Source organism: Gopherus flavomarginatus, chromosome 7 (assembly GCF_025201925.1).
Source record: "Gopherus flavomarginatus isolate rGopFla2 chromosome 7, rGopFla2.mat.asm, whole genome shotgun sequence".
In the NCBI taxonomy this organism is placed as follows: domain Eukaryota; kingdom Metazoa; phylum Chordata; order Testudines; family Testudinidae; genus Gopherus; species Gopherus flavomarginatus.
This window is the reverse complement of record NC_066623.1, coordinates 32,676,572-32,695,068: the sequence shown is the minus strand read 5'-3', so window position 1 is coordinate 32,695,068 and position 18,497 is coordinate 32,676,572. Positions and strand designations below refer to the sequence as shown.

Here is an 18,497-nt window from a genome sequence, read left to right as displayed (position 1 = left end):
ATCTTTAAGCCAAGAAATACTGTTTATTTGGCTAAGGAGTAAGCTCAACATCTAAGCTGCAGAAGCTTGGGTAGCCTGGGATCTGAGGAACAAAATACGAAGAGACATATAATGGGACAGATGAAAATTTGACACCGCCGAAGATATAAAGCTGGGGTGAGGTATCAAAATGACTTCTTTATGTAATGCTATAATGGATGCAGAGGCCATAAATGAAAAAAAACACCCTTGCCATTGAGAAAGGAAGACAGGGCATAACGGAAGCTGAACCAACAGTTCTCTGGACAGAACAGTGTGCCAATATTGCCATGGCCACATTTGTGCTAGCAGTATGATGTGGGCTCTGTCCTCTCTGATTTTCCTTATGACTCTGGGTATCGAACGAAGGCTATGAGAAGACTGCTCCAATTCAGCAGCAATGCATCCAATAAAGATTTCTTATCTCTGTGACCACTGGTGCCAGTACAGGACACTTGGCATTCTGACTGGACACAAGTCAATTTGTGGTTGACCATGCCTGAATAATAATAAGGATACTACCTCATTTAGGGACCATTCATGCTGGTTGTAAGATTTCCTGCTGAGGATGTCTGCCTGTATGTTCTCCTTCCCCACTGTTAGATGTACAGCTAGTGGGTGTGCCATGAGTGATGTCAAAACAGGTAAGCAGTCTCCACAGCAGACATGCATCAGTAAAGGAGACAATGCCTCCTTTTCTTTTTCTCCTTAGGCTCCTTTAACAGATCAGAATGCTTCCTCCTCTTTTCTCTTCCCTGGAACAGGATCATGAGGAGACCTGAAAGCCTAACTCTCAATAGTGATGTTGACTAGTGCCGACTGGGAGGGCATCGAGGAAATTTTTGGTGCCAACACAGACTGCAATGCCAGAGCAGTCCTGTTTGGTTGGAGCATGCAGCACTAGACAGTATCAACCAGGAGACTCAGCCCAAGTAAGTGTTTGCCTCAGGAAGGTCAATCTGAGGCCTTTCAATGAGGGGAGCAATGAAGCTAGGGCAGCAAAATGCATGTCAGATCTTTTAAAGAAGACTTCAGCAAAGAGGTGGACCTCAAAACTCCCAAAGGAATGCTAGGATAGTCCAAGGAAGCCAAGTGCACCTGCCATATTAACTTTCTGTTCTTCCTCATCTGAGAAGAGAGAGTGCAGCAAGATGTCCCTTGGGAGATTATGAGCCTGTCCCAGGCACAATAGGCACCATACATGCTCATCTGTCTCTGGAAAGATGGTTGAGCAGATGGCACATCTTTTCAACCCCATGTGGAGTTCAGGACCTGACAGAGCCTAGGAGATAACCCAAAGCAAGTGGCCCCATATACTCTAACTTTAATATGACTGACTCACTCACTCACTATAAAAGGACAGGCTAACATGCTTGCAGACTTGAGAAGTAGTTTCACTTAGGTCTTGCAGCAAAGGAACTGAGATGAATGATGACAACATCCTAGCATGAGAGCACTACTGCACCGCACAGGAGACAAAGCTTAATTATACAGTTTCGCAGCTCGACACTAGAAGAACTAGATCCTGTAAGTGGGAATGCACAGAGACCCCTGAAGAAGTATTAAACATTTTTAACCATTCAAAACACATTTTTTCTGTGGGTGTTTTATTTGCTGTGATCGTATGGTAAATTTGTCTAAAATATAAAAGGGATTTTGGCTATAAAACGTCAAGTCAATAAATAAAATTACTAGCTGGGACAATAAGCATAAATCTATATAGCAAATGAAGGTAGTACTCACTTAAATATGTACTGCAAAGCAAAAATAATATGGAATCACCACAGATTTGTATCTTATTAACCAAGCTGTCATGGCATTTAGTACAGAAATATGTTAACCAACGCCTTTATGCAATTTTCTTCAAAAGTACAGTTATTCTCTGAAAAGTGACTATAGAAAACGTACACTGGTGTTTCATTTTTGTGTGAGAGAGAGAGAGAGAGAGAGAGTTAGTTATGGATAGAATATGCTCAGTTTACAAGTAAAAGGTTTTTTTTGCCTAACTGCAAGCCCTGCAAAGTAAAGCGGGCTTCCTTCCAGTTCACAAATCAACAACAAAAGAGATTCTGCAAGTGGAACTTAGTTAGCAATTTTGTTGATGATATGTGGAAATGGAATAGAACCCAACTCACTCTCTCCCAGCTGTATTGGCCCTGTGGAGAACAGAAGAATAAATATATATATTTTTTAAAAACAGCTCATAGCTTATTTTTTGTACTAAAATGAGCAACTACAACTTCAAATACAACAGGGAGCAGATGTGCTGAGTAAAAAGGGACCTCTTTACAGTCCTTTTTCAGAGCAGAATCACACTTTAAAATAATTCTGCCACCTCATCTTGTGCTACTCTCTCCTACCCTTTCAATAACAGGTGGGATTCCTTTTCCTGCCTTCCTTTGCTGATGTAGTGAGGGACTCTAGGAAACTCCTGCTCTGATGGCATAAATGGCAGAAGAGGCTCAGCATCAAAAATATTTTAGATATTGGATTATAACGGGCAAGGATCTTTTTATAATATAAGGGGGCTCTGGAAAAAACCAACTTGAACTCAAGTTTTATTTTTGCTCTTGCTTTTAAGACACTGAGCCAAATTCTGATCTCACAGCAGTGTAAAACATGAGTGACTACTAACATCAATAAATATAATTTAATGTAACTGATGCGAGAAAAATGCGATTAAGTTTTATTGATTTTAAAACAAAAGCACTCCACGTTCTATTTATACTGAAGAAGGTTTACCTTATAACTACAGGAACAGATTCCAGTCTAGAAGTAATGTATGCTTTTGTGATCTCTGGTGCATATGTATCTAAGAGGTGTGGTTCTGTTGATTTCACAAAAGGTACCGATGCTACCATTCTTTGCCACAGAGTTAGCAGATAGTGAACACTGTTTGGAGCAAACTCCCAGTGCTACAAAGAAACAAATGTAATTTTAATTAGAGCATATCTTATCCCAGCGTGAAAATTTATGAACATACATCTTATCTTTACTATTAGTATTATTTACGTTTAGGAAGTGCTCAAATACCCCAATCAAAATCAAGGCCTCACTGAATTATACTAGACCAGGGGTGGCCAAACAGCAGCTCGTGAGCCACATCTGGCTGTTTTACAGTTAAAGTGCAGCTTATGGACATCCCACCCCCTATTCTCTGCCTACCAGAGGCGGGGGCGGGGGGAGAGGGGAGAGACGGGCTCAGGGCTTCTGCCTAGCAGTGGGATGGCGCAGCTAAGAGCTTCTGTGTGAGATGACCGGTGCCTGCTGAGCGGGAGGATTGGGGGGGACAATTTAAAGGTTCCCCCCACAACAGCTGGAGTCACACACCCGTCTTACCCTCAGCAGGCCCTCCCTGCAGTTCCCAGGTGTTAGCTTCTTGTGAAGAGGCAGATGCAAAGAATTGGGAGCTGCAGGGAGGGCCGCTGCTTTAGCTCCTCTCTCTCCCCAGGGCCTTATCTTGCTGGCTCTAGCAGCTGCTGTACAGGGAGAGGGCCAGTGGCACCACGTGATCACACCCTGGCAAAAACGTGGAAAACGTGACCCCAGTTCCTCCTCCCACACATCACTTCTGCCTTCTGTCTAGCAGGGAGGGGGTCTCAGGGCTTCAGGTCCATGGGGCGCACCTGCCAGGGCTCAGGGCTTCAGTGGGAGCAGGGCTGAAGCCCTGAGACCCCTCTCCCACATGACTGAAGCCCCAGGCCCCATCAGGCACCTCCCGGGGGCTCTCAAACATCTGAAGATTGACATATGCAGCTCAGAGAGTCAATAATTTTAGCCACCCCTATACTAGACACTTTAGCACAAACACATAGGAAGATGTGAGCCCAGGACTGAAGAGTTTACCAAGTTACATTACTGGCAAACTTGGAACAAAGTACATTTTCATGTAAAATAACATCAGTTGAATGCAAACCCAACCCCAAAACAAAACAAAAAAATCCCAAAAACCAAATCCCACATCTGTCAAGGATTTAAGGCTGCATTTATCCTTACCTGTAAGCTAGTAATAGTGAAATTGGCTATCAATCTGATAACCTCTGAGTAATCCTTTACCATTACTAGTTCTCCCAACTGGTAGTTTGTCTTTAGTCGAGCCAAAAAACGACAGAACTCATGGTAGTTACCTGGATCAGATAAACCCTAAAATTACACAAGAAACAAAGTTTTTTTAAATCATCAGACTAACCTAATATGCTCATAGCAACTGAAAGAAGCGACTCTTTGGGCAGCAGGAAAAAGAGGACAGGAATCCCTACGGTATTTGGGTGATGATAAGGAGGAAGAGGGGGACAGATTTCCCTCAGTGGAGCCAAGGGAGGTACAGGAAGTGGCTGGACCAGGGATGGTCACTCACCTCCATATGCACCAGGGCAGGAACAGGGTATTTATACCCCTGCATTCCACAAATAATTCTCTTGCTCTCTCTCAATCCCTGATTAGCAACACCCACCTTCCTACCCATGGGATCAGAGCAGCACCAGGTTTTATGATCAGTTGTGTGTGGCTTTGTGCTAGCCCCTTTTTCATTTGGTACTGGGAAGGAATTTTTTCTTCACTGCCAGATTAGCTGGGGCAGAGTGGAGTGTTTTAGCTTTCCCGACAGCAAGTCAGCTGATCAGATAGGTAAGGTGGTTAGGTCAAGATGTCACAACTAAATAAGTGGTAAGTGTGGCCGATGTCCAGTGCAGGTACTCATTACAGAGGGGATAAACAGGAGTTGGAAGTGGATTTAGGGAGGCATCTTCTAAGGGAAGCTGGAGAAAGGGAGGTCAGGACTTGTAATGTCTGGTATAGCAGGAAAACAACCCTTCCCCCCCCGCCCCTTTTTCAGTCCCCCTTAACCTTCACATGAGGGGAAGGCAGTGGGGTCCCAGCAACAGGCTGGCTGGGACTAGATTGGGAAGAAGAGCTGACGGCAGTCCTCCCAAATAACTGGAAACAATTAAGGAAAGAATGATGACCAGAACTGTACAATTTATTGCCAGGTATTTCCAGATATGTTGTGTGAATAAAAGGTGCAGCCTAATCAAAGCACCTCCACTGCCTCTTGTTTTTATTCCTACATGGCCAAGACAAGGGCATAACGTCTCTTCAAACATTGCTAATTTAACAGATGACAGCTTTGTTCTGCATAGCTTATTTTGTACAAATTGTGTCCCAAAATGATTTCTGGTTAAGAAAGGAGGAGAAGGATGGAAGTTTAAAGAAAGGCCTCTGGAAGACGGTCATGAGGGATGAAGAGAGACAACAGGGTTGTGACAAGGCATAGAAATTCACAAATAATTTTAACATTTGCAAAGAATTTAAAAAACAAAAATACCTGAGGATTTTCAAGGATTCTTTTCACTCCTTTGATTAGATTCCCAAGATACTTGGCACGTTCTGGATTGCTAAATAAAGATCTTCTTGTAGAGGCAAACTGAACCAAACAGGAAAGTGCCTAAAAAAAGAAAGGTTTCAGAGTGGTAGCCATGTTATTCTGTACACTAAACCATGTTAGTCACTACAAGAACTGAAAAAAACGAATCTCCCCATGCTAATTTGCCCCTACTGTTACTCACATCTTCTTGTCAACTGTTTGAAATGAGCCACCCTGTTAACTATTTGAAATGAGCCACCCTGATTACCACTATAAAAGTGATTTTTCATCCTGTTGATAATAGCCCACTTTAATGGATTTGTCTCGACTCCTCCACTGGGTAAGGCAACTTCCATCTTTTCATGTACTGCTATATATATATATATATCTATATATATATATATATATATATATATATATATCTTCCTACTGTATTTTCCACTCCATGCATCTGATGAAGTTGGTTTTAGCCCACAAAAGCTTATAGATGAACAAATTTATTTGGGCATAAGGTGCAACAAGTATTCCTTTTTAAATGAAATAAAATAATTGTAAAACCAAAAAAGCAAATCTCTGCTGCCTGACCAGTTGTCTTCCATTATTTGGAAGGATTCTTCCCAGGGCTGTTGCACCACTTATTATTCAGGTTGCTCAACACCTCCCATTATAAGACCATTATTTCCATTCCGTATAATAACTGCCAAGGAATTATGATGTGATTGGAATAACAGAAACTTGGTAGGATAACTCACATGACCAGAGTACTGTCACAGATGGACATAAACTGTTCAGGAAGAACAGGCAGGGCAGAAAAGGTGGGGGAGTTGCACTGTATGTAAGAGAGCAGTATGACTGCTCAGAGCTCTGGTATGAAACTACAGAAAAACCTGAGAGCCTCTGGATTAAGATTAGAAGTGTCAGAAACAAGGGTGATGTCATGGTAGGAGTCTACTATAGACCACTAGACCAGGGGGATGAGGTGGATGAGGCTTTCTTCTAGCAACAGAAGTTACTAAATCACAGGCCCTTGTTCTCATGGAAGACTTCAATCACCCTGATATCTACTGGGAGAGCAATCCAGTGGTGCACAGACAGTCCAGGAAGTTTTTGGAAAGCATAGGGGACAATTTCCTGGTGCAAGTGCTGGAGGAATCAACTAGGGACAGAGCTTTTCTTGACCTGCTGCTCACAAACAGGGAAGAATTAGTAGGAGAAGCAAACGTGGATGGGAACCTGGGAGGGAGTGACCATGAGATGGTCGAGTTCAGGATCCTGACACAAGGAAGAAAGGAGAGCAGCAGAATACGGACCCTGGACTTCAGAAAAGCAGACCTTGACTCCCTCAGGGAAATGATAGGAAGGATCCCCCAGGAGAATAACATGAAAGGAAAAGGAGTCCAGGAGAGCTGGTTGTACATTAAAGAATCCTTATTGAGGCTGCAAGAACAAACCATCCTGACGTGTAGAAAGACTAATAAATATGGCAGGAGACAGCTTGACTTAAAAGTGAAATCCTTGCTGATCTTAAACACAAAAAAGAAGCTTACAAGAAATGGAAGACTGGACAAACCACCAGGGAGGGAGTATAAAAATATTGCTCAGGCATGCAGGAGTGAAATCAGGAAGGCCAAATCACACTTGGAGTTGCAGACAGCAAGAGATGTTAAGAATAACAAGAACGGTTTCTTCAGGTATGTTAGCAACAAGAAGGTGGTCAAGGAAAGTGTGGGCCCCTTACTGAATGAGGGAAGCAACCTAGTGACAGAGGATATGGAAAAAGCTTATGTACTCAATGCTTTTTTTGCCTCTGTTTTCACAAACAAGGTCAGCTCCCAGACTACTGCACTGGGCAGCACAGCATGGGGAGGAGGTGACAAGCCCTCTGTGGAAAAAAAAGTGGTTCAGGACTATTTAGAAAAGCTGGACGAGCACAAGTCCATGGGGCCAGATGCACTGCATGCGAGGGTGCTAAAGAAGTTGGCGGACGTGATTGCAGAGCCATTGCCCATTGAAAAATCATGGCAATCGGGGGAGGTCCTGGATGACTGGAAAAAGGCTAATGTAGTGCCCATCTTTTGAAAAAAAAAAAAAAAGAAGAGGGGAAGGAAAATTCTAGGGAACTACAGGCCAGTTAGCCTCACCTCAGTACCTGGAAAAATCATGGAGCAGGTCCTCAAGGAATCAATTTTGAAGCACTTAGAGGAGAGGAAAGTGATTAGGAAGAGTCAGCATGGATTCACCAAGGGCAAGTCATGCCTGACTAACCTAAATGCCTTCTATGATGAGATAACTGGCTCTGTGAATGAGGGGAAAGCAGTGGACGTGTAATTCCTTGACTTTAGCAAAGCTTTTGATATGGTCTCCCACAGTATTCGTGCCAGCAAGTTAAAGAAGTAGGGCTGGATGAATTGACTATAAGGTGGATAGAAAGCTGGCTAGATCGTCGGGCTCAACGAGTAGCGATCAACGGCTCCATGTCTAGCTGGCAGCCGGTATCAAGCGGAGTGCCCCAAGGGTTGGTCCTGGGGCCAGTTCTGTTCAATATCTTCATTAATGATCTGGAGGATGCCGTGGACTGCACCCTCAGAAAGTTTTCAGATGACACTAAACTGGGAGGAGTGGTAGATATGCTGGAGGGTAGGGATAGGATACAGACAGACCTAGACAAATTAGAGGATTGGGCCAAAAGAAATCTGATGAGGTTCAACAAGGACAAGTGCAGAGTCCTGCACTTAGGACACAAGAATCCCAAGCACTGCTACAGACTAGGCAGCAGTTCTGCAGAAAAGGACCTAGGGGTTACAGTGGATGAGAAGCTGGATATGAGTTGACTATGTGCCCTTGTTGCCAAGAAGGCTAACAGCATTTTGGGCTGTATAAGTAGGGGTATTGCCAGCAGATCATAGGACATGATAGTTCCTCCTATTCGGCATTCGTGAGACCTCATCTGGAGTACTGTGTCCAGTTTTGGGCCTCACACTGCAAGAAGGATGTGGAAAAATTGGAAAGAGTCCAGTGGAGGGCAACAAAAATGATTAGGGGGCTGGAACACATGACTTATGATAAGAGGCTGAGGGAACTGAGATTTAGTCAGTAGAAGAGAAGAATGAGGGGGGATTTGATAGCTGCTTTCAACTACCTGAAAGGGGGTTCCAAAGAAGATGGATTTAGACTGTTCTCAGTGGTTCCAGATGGCAGAACAAGGAGTAATGGTCTCAAGTTGCAGTGGGGGAGGTTTAGGTTGAATATTAGGAAAAACTTTTTTGCTAGGAGGGTGGTAAAGCACTGGAATGGCTTACCTAGGAGGGTGGTGGAATCTCCTTCCTTAGAGGTTTTTAAGGTCAGGCTTGACAAAGCCCTGGTTGGGATGATTTAGTTGGGGATTGGTCCTGCTTTGAGCAGGGGGTTGGACTAGATGACCTTCTGAGGTCCCTTCCAACTCTGATATTCTATGATTCTAAGGTTACTCACTCTAAGCACTAACTGAGGTTCTTTGAGATGTGTCTCCCTATGGTTTCTCCACTGTAGGTGCCACAGCGCCCCTTGCGCCTGCAATTAGAGATTTTTGATAGCAGTGCCCATTGAGCTGCATACGCTCCTCCCTGTCTCGCGTCATGGGCAGCATCTATATATAGCAATCTGAGATCCAACTGCCCTCAGTTCCTTCTCTAACACAGAGCTCATCTTTGAACTCCGAAACAGAGGAGGAGGAGGGTGGGTAGTGGAGCACTCCTAAGGACTCATATCTCAGAGAAGCTAGTTACTGCACAGGGTGAGTAACCTTCTCTTCTTCTTTGAGTAGTGTCCCTAGGGGTGCTCCACTGTAGATGACTGTAGAGCAGTATCCGTAGATGGAAGGCTGGGGCTTCAGAGTGGCATCTAATAAGGAGAAGAGGGCAGTGCATCCTAGTAGGGCTTCTGATGCTGTGTCACGGATAATTGCACAGTGTTAGCTAAAAGTGTCTGTGGATGCCCAAGTGGCTGCTTTGCCAATGTCAGTGATCGGCACATAGTTGAGAAAGGCAATCAAGGTGGAGACAGAGCAAGTGGAATGTGCTCGACTTCCATGTGGAGGTAGCTTGTTGTGCAGTTGATAACAAAAGTGTATGCACTGTAAGATCCACTTGGAAAGACACTGTCTGGATACAGACACTCCCTGTGGCAATTGTCTGAAAGATTTAGTTCTAGCAAGGTAAAAGTCTACAGCTCTCCTAATGTCCAAGGTGAGTAGAGTTGCTTCTTGTTGGTTGGTCTGTGGCTTTGGGAAGAAACAGGGAAGGTGGATAGGTTGATTCAAATGCAAGGAGGATGGTACCTTGGATAGGAATTTTAGATGCGTGTGTAACATGACCTTGTCCTTAGAAAAAATTGTGTATGGGGAGTATGCCATGAGAGCCCCTATTTCTCCTACTCATCGGGCCAACATGATGGCTATAAGAAATGCTGTTTTCATGGAAAGATTAATGTAGGATGATGTTGCCATTGGCTCAAATAGCGGTCAAGTGAGAGGGTGCAAGATGAGGTTGGGATCCCAGGTCTGGGTGGGATGTCATATGTTAGTGCAAAGGCCTTGAAGGAATCTCTTCATGAGCAGCTGGGTGAATATGGAATAGCCATCTATCTTGGGGTGGAATGCTGTGATGGTGACCAAGTGCATATGAATGGAGCTTGTAGATAGGTCTGATCTTTTAAGATCTAGATTATAATCAAAAATGGGTGGGACCAGGATGTTCATTGCTGAAACATGATTGCTGTGTACTGGAATTGGAATCTTTCCCATTTTTGGAGGTAAGTACAGTGAGTCGTGTTGTGTCACGTCTGCTATTTAAGAGAATCTCTTTTACTGCCTCTGAACAGGTCATTTCTGAATCCTGTAATCATGAAGGAGCCATGCCTTGAGATGAGCAAGACACAGATTTGAATGGAGAATTCAGCTCACATCCTGCGAGAGGAGACATGGAATCAATTGCAAGATGATCAGAGAACACACTGTCATGCCTAAGAGGTAAGAATACCAAATTTGTCACAGTAATGTCGACGCTATGAGGATGACTCGGGTTCATTCCACTTGTATTTTGTGAAGTACCTTAAAAAAGAGGGGAAAAGGTGGAAAGGCCTAAAGTCGCACAGCATCCCGTGTAATGAGGAAGGCATGGCCTAGACCCATCCGTGAGCAGAACTGAAGGCATTTGGCATTCTCTGGTGTGGCAAAGAGATCTATGCGGGAAATCCCCAGCGGCTGAATATGCACTGAAGGACTCTTGTGCCTAGTTCCCACTCACTGTCTTGTGGGAATTGTCTGCTCACTTTTGGATGGCTGCAGCAAGCGAGGGTCAGCTGATGACCTAGTCGAGTGTGAGAGCAGTGCCTGAGAAGTATCAGGGCTGGGATCCAAAGCTGGCCGTAGAGAACTCTCCATGAGGAGACGTTTCAGTCTGAGTTCACGGTCCTTTAAGGTCTGGGTGGTTGAGTTAATGCAGTGGATGCACTTCTGTGAAACATGGCCCTCACCAAGGCAGTGAATGCACTGTGAGTGACTGTTACTTATGAGTAAGGCCTACCAACAAGACAGATACCTCTTGAATCAGGGGGATCCCAGCATAGTCCCGAGGGGGAGAGCTCCCAATCAGGGAGGGCGGGAAACAGGTAACAGGGAGGACAGAGTAGCTAAGTTTTGGTTTCTTTTAGGGGAAGAAAATTCATGAAAATGGCTAATCACTACTAAAGTAAGGTAAGTTAATGACAGTATCTCTAAAAGTAGAAGGGCTCTGCTCTGGATTCGGTCTCACACCAAAGGTGGTTGAGAAGAAACTGAGGGCAGATGGACCACAAAGCGCTATATATAGATGTCGACCCTGGCGTGATATGGAGAGGAGCGCATGTGAAGTCCAACCGGCACTACTACAGAAGATCTCTCTGCACCTTCATCGGAGAGCTGCCACACCTACACACCTATCAGGACACTACTCAAAGAAGAGCTGTTTGGCTAAAATTTTCCCATGCTGGTTGTCTGCCTCAGCTGGAATTTTTTTTTTTTTTTTTTGGCAAATGTCAGCAAAAAGAATTCAGCTGTGTTCAAGAAATAGGCTAGGTAAAAGGAGATGGACGAGATTGGGACTGTAAGAGGAGATGAAGGAGGGACAGTGACTGGTAGTTGGTGGTGGCGAGGCTGTGACTGGGTTGGGCAAGACGACTGGGAGCTGATGGTAGTGAGCCTGCCCAAAGCACTGGTTGTCCTGAATGAGGCAGCAGTCCTGGAGATAAAAAAGTGTATAATCATAATTAAAGATTGTATCATAATGCATACACATTAAGGGTCGAATTAAGGATGCACAGGCAACCTTAATTCAAGCATGTCCTAACTTCCAAGTGCTTGACTTTGCAATCTTAATAATGTTCTTTTAACATATTTGGTGTGTTTATTATATATCTCAAATGGCAAATCATGACCGTGAGATTACAGAAGATATTAAACATGCAGAATAATTTCACATCTCCATTTAAAGGGGATGGCCCAAATTATAAGCAAGTGGCACCAAACATGTCACTGGGGATGGATATGGAGTAAACATTTAGCCTATATGTTTAATAAATGTACATAGTCAAAAGAGAATTGTTTTTAGTAATTATTATAATTAAATCACTAAGCTTTACTTACCAACTGCGACAGCACTGGTGGAAGGGAATGATACAAATCAAAAAACAAGTCCAAGGTCTCTGGTTCTAGGAAGACTGAGGAAAAAAATAAGATGTTTTTATCATTGTTTATCAGTAATAATTAAATATTTATCACCAGAATTGTTTTTATTTTTCATAAAAGTGCTAAGAGTGAGGTACAATTCTGATTAAAGAACAAAATATCAATATAAGTGTTCTAAATAGCTCAGCTCAAACATGTAGTGGGGAAGGATAGCTCAGTGGTTTGAGCATTGGCCTGCTAAACCCAGGGCTGTGAGCTCAGTCCTTGAGGGGGCCACTTAGGGAACTGGAGTTAAAAAAAAAATCTGTCTGGGGATCAGTCCTGCTTTGAGCAGGGGGTTGGACTAGATGACCTCCTGAGGTCCCTCCCAACCCTGATATTCTATAAGACCTTGTAATGCTCTTTTAGCACAATTAATGTATTCTATACACCAAAAGAAAAAAATGTATCTATACAACAAATCATGCAAAACTTTGTCATGGTATGGCAAAGTGCTGGGAACAACAGCTGAGCCAGGACTCTGATCACTTAGACATCAGTTAATTCACACACACAGGCAGTGGACCTGACTGTGCCTAATCAGTGGATTAGAATGGGCTGGAGGGTAGACTAACCTTGCTCTGTTACACATGGATACCCAGGAATGCGATTCTATAAAGGACCTGTATTATACACACAGAGAGCTTACTACAGCTCTCAAAGGTACTCAGATACTTTGGTGATTGGCATGGTATAAGAACTTGCAGAGAACAGTGTGAATTGCACACCGCTTTGTGATATAGTACATTAAGGAAAGACACTGTTTCTGTTATAGATAGAAATTATAAAATAGCCACGAGGTTTCCTGTTTAATGTATCAGCAAATAAGACTATCTTACAGGAAAAGATCTTAGATAATTTTATAATTACAAGTACTGTATCAAAACAAACAGATAACATATTCCACTACGTGTAGAATGCACTTCAGTGTTAACAGTTATGATCTTTTCTTACTTGTTCTCCAATTTGTTGGGATCTGTACAGTGCATAAATCATCTGCGGACTCATCTGCTGAATTGCCGATGAAGTCAAAGTTAAGACAGTTGAGGACAAGTTTCAAGAGATGCATTGCCAAACTTTGTTGTTGTTGATCCTGAAGGTTTAAAGGTTTTGCCAATAACTATATTTAAAAAATTAAAACATTTCATTAAGTTGTTTGTATACAACAGATTGAATATAATTTTGAAACAGAAAATATTTAGTTCTAAATCTTTACAACAGATTGTCAGTACATAGAGAAGTTGAAATTTTTTAAATATAAATTTTAAGTTTTAAAGGATTTTTGCCCATAAAGGGTAAAGTAAATTAGACTTTATTCCTCTAAGACTCAGTTCTCTTCTTTCTAAAAATGGCAAGTAAAGGGATACATTTTCCTAAAGTATTGGTATATAAATTGTGCATGTCCAAGTTACAGACCTAATCTTTAAAATGTGGTTAAACTTAGAAGTCTGTATCTAAATTTTACATTTGGGGTTCCATCCTCGTTCTCCCTCGTTTGCTCCACAAATACGTTTTCACTTTACAACTCAAAAGCTCCAGAAACTCCTCCTCCTCCAGAATGGGTTGTTCTTGTTCTACAACATCATCAGTACTACAAAGCCTGCAATCTGAATTTAGCTAACAGTTTGGTGATATATAAGACCAGAATACAATACAACTCACTGTCCCTCAGCTGCATTGCTAGTACTACAGAGCCAAGAGTAAACACTTACTTTTGTCAGTGAAGTATGCTGATGGGATTAGGAGGCTTACAAAGAACATACATTCTGAGTAAGATGACAGTTTTACACAGGCCCTTCTCTAACTACAGCAATTACCATAATATATAATTACAAAGAAAGCCATCACAACCACAAATTAAACAACTGACTACGACTATAAACATATAGTATAAAGGCAATGAGTTTCGAGCTTCAAACATATTAGTCACTAAAGTTGTTCTTTGGAGGTTGGAAAATTGTTTCCCTTAAAGAGTTACTTTTCTGGCCAAAACAGCAATCAAAATGCAGCCTCTTCTTACTCAGTGCAACTCCCTGTTTATATTTAGATTCAGATCTGTTGATTTAGGGACCAAAGGTTTTGACTCTGGGAGAGGGAGCTGGAATCTATTTTGTGCCATCAGCAGAACTGAGTTGTAATTGTTGAATCTTCATCACTGGTGACGATGCACGAGCCTTAAAGAACCCAGCTTGGAAACCAACATCTTGCTCTATTTTATTTTTATTTTCCAATTACACTTGTTACTCTGCTAAGCTTTTATACAACTTTTATGTGAGTGCTTACATTTTATGGGTAGAAATTATACCAGTGGTTTGATAAATGTTAGTTTAGTGCACAATTAAATAAGTCAGTAAATGCTATACTTATTACTATAGTTTCCTAAACAGAAGTTGGCATTATACAGATGTTTTAATTTATTACATATTAACTACTACCTGGAAGGGTGACTGGGCTGAACATGTGCACACTTTTCAGTGTTTGGGAGTATCAATTTAACTTTAGTTCAGTTGAGCTTGAAGGCAATTAGGCTAGAGAATGTTTGGTGTGGCATGTGTGAGAGAAAACCCTAATGTAGCACTGTACCATCTGCAATAGGTTTGCAGCCTCTGTAAAGGGGTTCTAGATATCTCTGAATGTATCTAATCTTTCTTGTAGACAGTACAGGATTTCTCCATGAATGCATATTTCCATCACTGATTTAAAACCTTGAATGTACATGGGCAGCATATTCACCAGCCCATAGATTATACCTTTAGCCCCAGTCATTGCAAACATCATCCACATCCCAATGGCTGTGGCCAAGTATTTAAAAAAATGTGTGCCAGAAGTTAGGCTTCTAGGTCCAAATATCAGCACCTAAAAAAATAATTTGATTTTCTCAAACGATGAACAATCAGCAGCTCCCAAAGAAAGCACTGAGGGAGTGGGAAGCAAGTGTTGTTTTTAAAAATAGACTACTCTCAAATGTAAGTAGTTGCTTGGTCTTAAGAGAAGCAGAGCTCAGCAGCTTTCAAGCACAACGAAGGCCTTGATCAGCAGGGAAGACAAGACGCAAAGAGCAAGGCCCAGTTTTGGAGTCCCTTAAGCCTACATGGGCCTGAGAGACTTAGGCTACTGAAGGCTGCTCCTCAGTACCTGCTGTCAAGCCTGTGGAAGAGCTGGGTCTGAACTACCTCAGAGTGCCACACAGAGTCTCACAGGGCTAGCAAGAGAGGCAGAAACCCCTTGTCAAACCAGGCTACTCTGCCACATCAAGAGGATTTATCATCCTTTTTCAAGAACACTGAGGTAGAAGGCCTAACTCAGCTAAAATAAAACTAAGCTAGGGAAACAATATAGGAAACAAGAAGAAAATCTCAGGATACATGCTGTCTACTCTGGAAGGCAGAACATAACTGAAGAAGCAAATAGACAAACTGGACAGGCTCTCAAAAATTCAACAATTTTATCAGTTGCTCGTGCCTGTTCTAATTTGATGTAAGCAAACATCCATCTAGGTACAGACTGACCTTGTCCACCCAGAGTAATATCTACCATAAATTTAAAGCAGTAAAAATATAAGAGCCTCACTTTTAAGGCATTTTAATACCAGCTTCAGTTATAAAACAGTCTTACCTCCTTTAGAAGAGAGCATGCCAGCATCAAAATATCCTTTAAAGACGTGTCACGGAATGAGGTAGCTATTTTACGATGTTTTGCTGAAGGTCTTGAATAATCAACCTACAAAATATAAGGCCAAAAGAATAAAAGAGTCTTTTTTCTTCCTTAAGACTAGTAAAGGGGCATTTCTGGCACAAGTCATTAGTCACAACAGATGAAAACCATGGTTAGGTACAAAGTCCAGGCCTCCTGGTTTCTCTTACCAATACCAGTACCCACTGACTGTGCATTCCTATTCATTGTTGTTATTCTATTTTTTCCTATATTACCTATTATTTCTGGTTTGTCCTATGCTCTGCCCATGATGCTGGCCTACTAGGGCTATAGCAGCACCAAGAACAAGTGGAAGCAAGTAATGAGATATTCAGCAGCTACTCTGCAAAACATCACCTATGGATCTCATGTGAAATTGCTCCTGCACTGTGGAGTTCTTTAAGAGAAGGAGAGCTGGTCTGCACTTTGACTGTTCCTGTTTTAGTGTTGTATTAAGTCAGGTCACCAAATCATTTTTCCTCTGCTTTAATTTTGGTGTTTTTTCTTTTCTCTAATCAATACATTCCATTTCTAGCTTGATTCCTACCCTCCATCCCAAACCGCGAACACGAGAATCAAATTCACTCTCCAGGATAATAATTCTTTGAATTTTATGTACAAAAACACAAAGAGCAAGCTGCTGAGATTGGTTATGAGATAAAAGGTATATCTACACTGCAGTTGGAGGGGTGATTGCAGCCCGGGTAGGCATACCTATGCTAACTGTAATCTAGTTTGCACAGCTAAAAAACAGTAAAGACATGGCAGCGTGTATGATATGGGCTAAAAACATATGTACCCAGGGTTTTGAGTGGGTTTGTACAGCTGAAGCCTGTGTCACTGTGCCTTTGCTGCTATACATATTTTTGGCAATGTTTTCCCCTTTCCCACCCCGCAGCTAATGGGCAACCTACTTTTAGGTCACATCCACCCATTGAGAAGTCCTGGTCCCGAAAACACCTAGGGTTTTAAAACAAAAGAATCCTCCATGTCTAAGCCCTGTTTTTAAATACCACTTCTAAAGTGTGCAGGGGGACTCTGACACACTGCTTTAGCAGCGTTACGTTCATCTTGTACAAAAGGGAAAAAACTATACATACTTACTAGGTTCATTTCCTGAGTCAGTTCTGAAAGGATCATCACTCCTATGATATAATGGTCCACAGTCGCCTACAGAACAAAACAGATAAATTTCCTAATCTATACATCTAAAATGTAACACTCAACATTTCTAATATTAGCAGAAACAGGTTGGGTGAACCTGACATTTTTAAAGTTGTCTACAAGATTTAGCTGTCCAATTCTCATTAAACTAGTATGAATTGCAAGTCCAAATCCCCGAGGTGGCTTTCAAAATCGCACCATAAAACATTAAAACTTAAGGATATTATTATATTATATATCTTCAGTTTAGAAATATATATTCTGAATATCTACATTAGAGGAACACCACTATTAAACACTTCTCTAAGGTTAATTCAATCCTTTATCCTTTTAAGGTAGCTATAATGAGTCCCACATAATTTAGATGAGAGTTTAAAAAAAGTGTCCTGAGTGGATTAAAGATCAGATGGCACTTTTCAGAAGAGTACAAATTTGCACTGAGGTCTGGTCAAACATTCCCCATTACACTGAAAAGCAACATGCTGGTTTTGGCCTGACTGACATACCCCATCCTGCAGGTTTCTGCATCTGAGCAGTGAAGTGATTCCTCTATACATTAAGTGCTGTTCAATGGGAGCCACACAGGAACATATCTGAGGATGTGACCCACAACTGAACAACTCTTTGGAATGCTTTGAGATGAAAGGCATTCTATAAAAAAGTGTAAGATTGTGTGAAATTACTACTAACAAACATCTCTTTAGCAAATTATTCATTGGAATGAGGAATGATTTAATATTACTTTGCACTTGAATAAGAACATAATACAGCTCCCTTCACTGGCGCATATTTAAAATCAATGGTAAACTAATTAGAGTTACAGGCTACTGCCTTTGATTCAGGTTATGCCCACCTTCTGTAACCAAAGTCTGCAATCAACAGTTGCTCAGCTGTTTCTGGACATCCAGTTAGCAGTGTAGACCTTTTCTCTCAAATGTGTAACTTGCCTCAGTTTCCCTTGCCTTTGTCACCTCCGGACTGGATTAATCTAATAACCTTGAAGATCACTCAAATTTCAACTAATGCAGATTTTCATTGCTTACACATGGGATCTGATTCTCCACTGTCCGTCACCTTGTACAGTCATTTATACCTGTGCACAGTATGTGTACAAGGATACCAAATCAGCATGGTGGAGTAAGGGTTTTTTTTAAAAAAACACCATGTGCTTTGCACTGGTGTGAATGACTATATAAGGTGCAGAGCAGTGGCGAATCAGGACCATGGAATATATATTACACCTGTGCACCACAGAATGCACTGGCCTCCAGTTTTCTTCTGAGTAAAAGATAAAGCTTTGGTTTTGATCTAAAAGCTCTTTATGGTCTATGTCCTCCCTCCTCTGACACCAGTGTTCCAACCTGGCACTTGTGATCAACTGGATTATCCAAGCTGATAGTCACAAGATTTATACATCTAGGGTATGGTAACAGTGTTTTTTCAGAAGAGGGTCCTTCACTCTGGAATTAATTTCTTTCCCTTTTGCCTGACACACCCCAGTTTTGTCAATCTTCTCAGCAC

At 42.0% G+C, this 18,497-nt stretch overlaps 1 protein-coding gene across 4 annotated transcripts in view; it reads right to left on the bottom strand.

Moving 5' to 3' along the window:
- The window catches only part of RANBP17 (RAN binding protein 17), a 267,568-nt gene that overhangs the window by 225,200 nt on the left and 23,871 nt on the right, over positions 1 to 18,497 (bottom strand). For all 4 annotated transcript variants that reach the window (XM_050962558.1, XM_050962559.1, XM_050962561.1 and 1 more), the window contains 7 exons: positions 16,917 to 16,982; positions 15,735 to 15,839; positions 13,074 to 13,239; positions 12,039 to 12,112; positions 5,342 to 5,461; positions 4,015 to 4,161; positions 2,761 to 2,933 (listed from right to left, as the gene is read on the bottom strand). In XM_050962558.1, the coding sequence (XP_050818515.1) occupies positions 2,761 to 2,933; positions 4,015 to 4,161; positions 5,342 to 5,461; positions 12,039 to 12,112; positions 13,074 to 13,239; positions 15,735 to 15,839; positions 16,917 to 16,982 (851 nt within the window). The remainder of the gene's footprint in view (positions 1 to 2,760; positions 2,934 to 4,014; positions 4,162 to 5,341; positions 5,462 to 12,038; positions 12,113 to 13,073; positions 13,240 to 15,734; positions 15,840 to 16,916; positions 16,983 to 18,497) is intronic.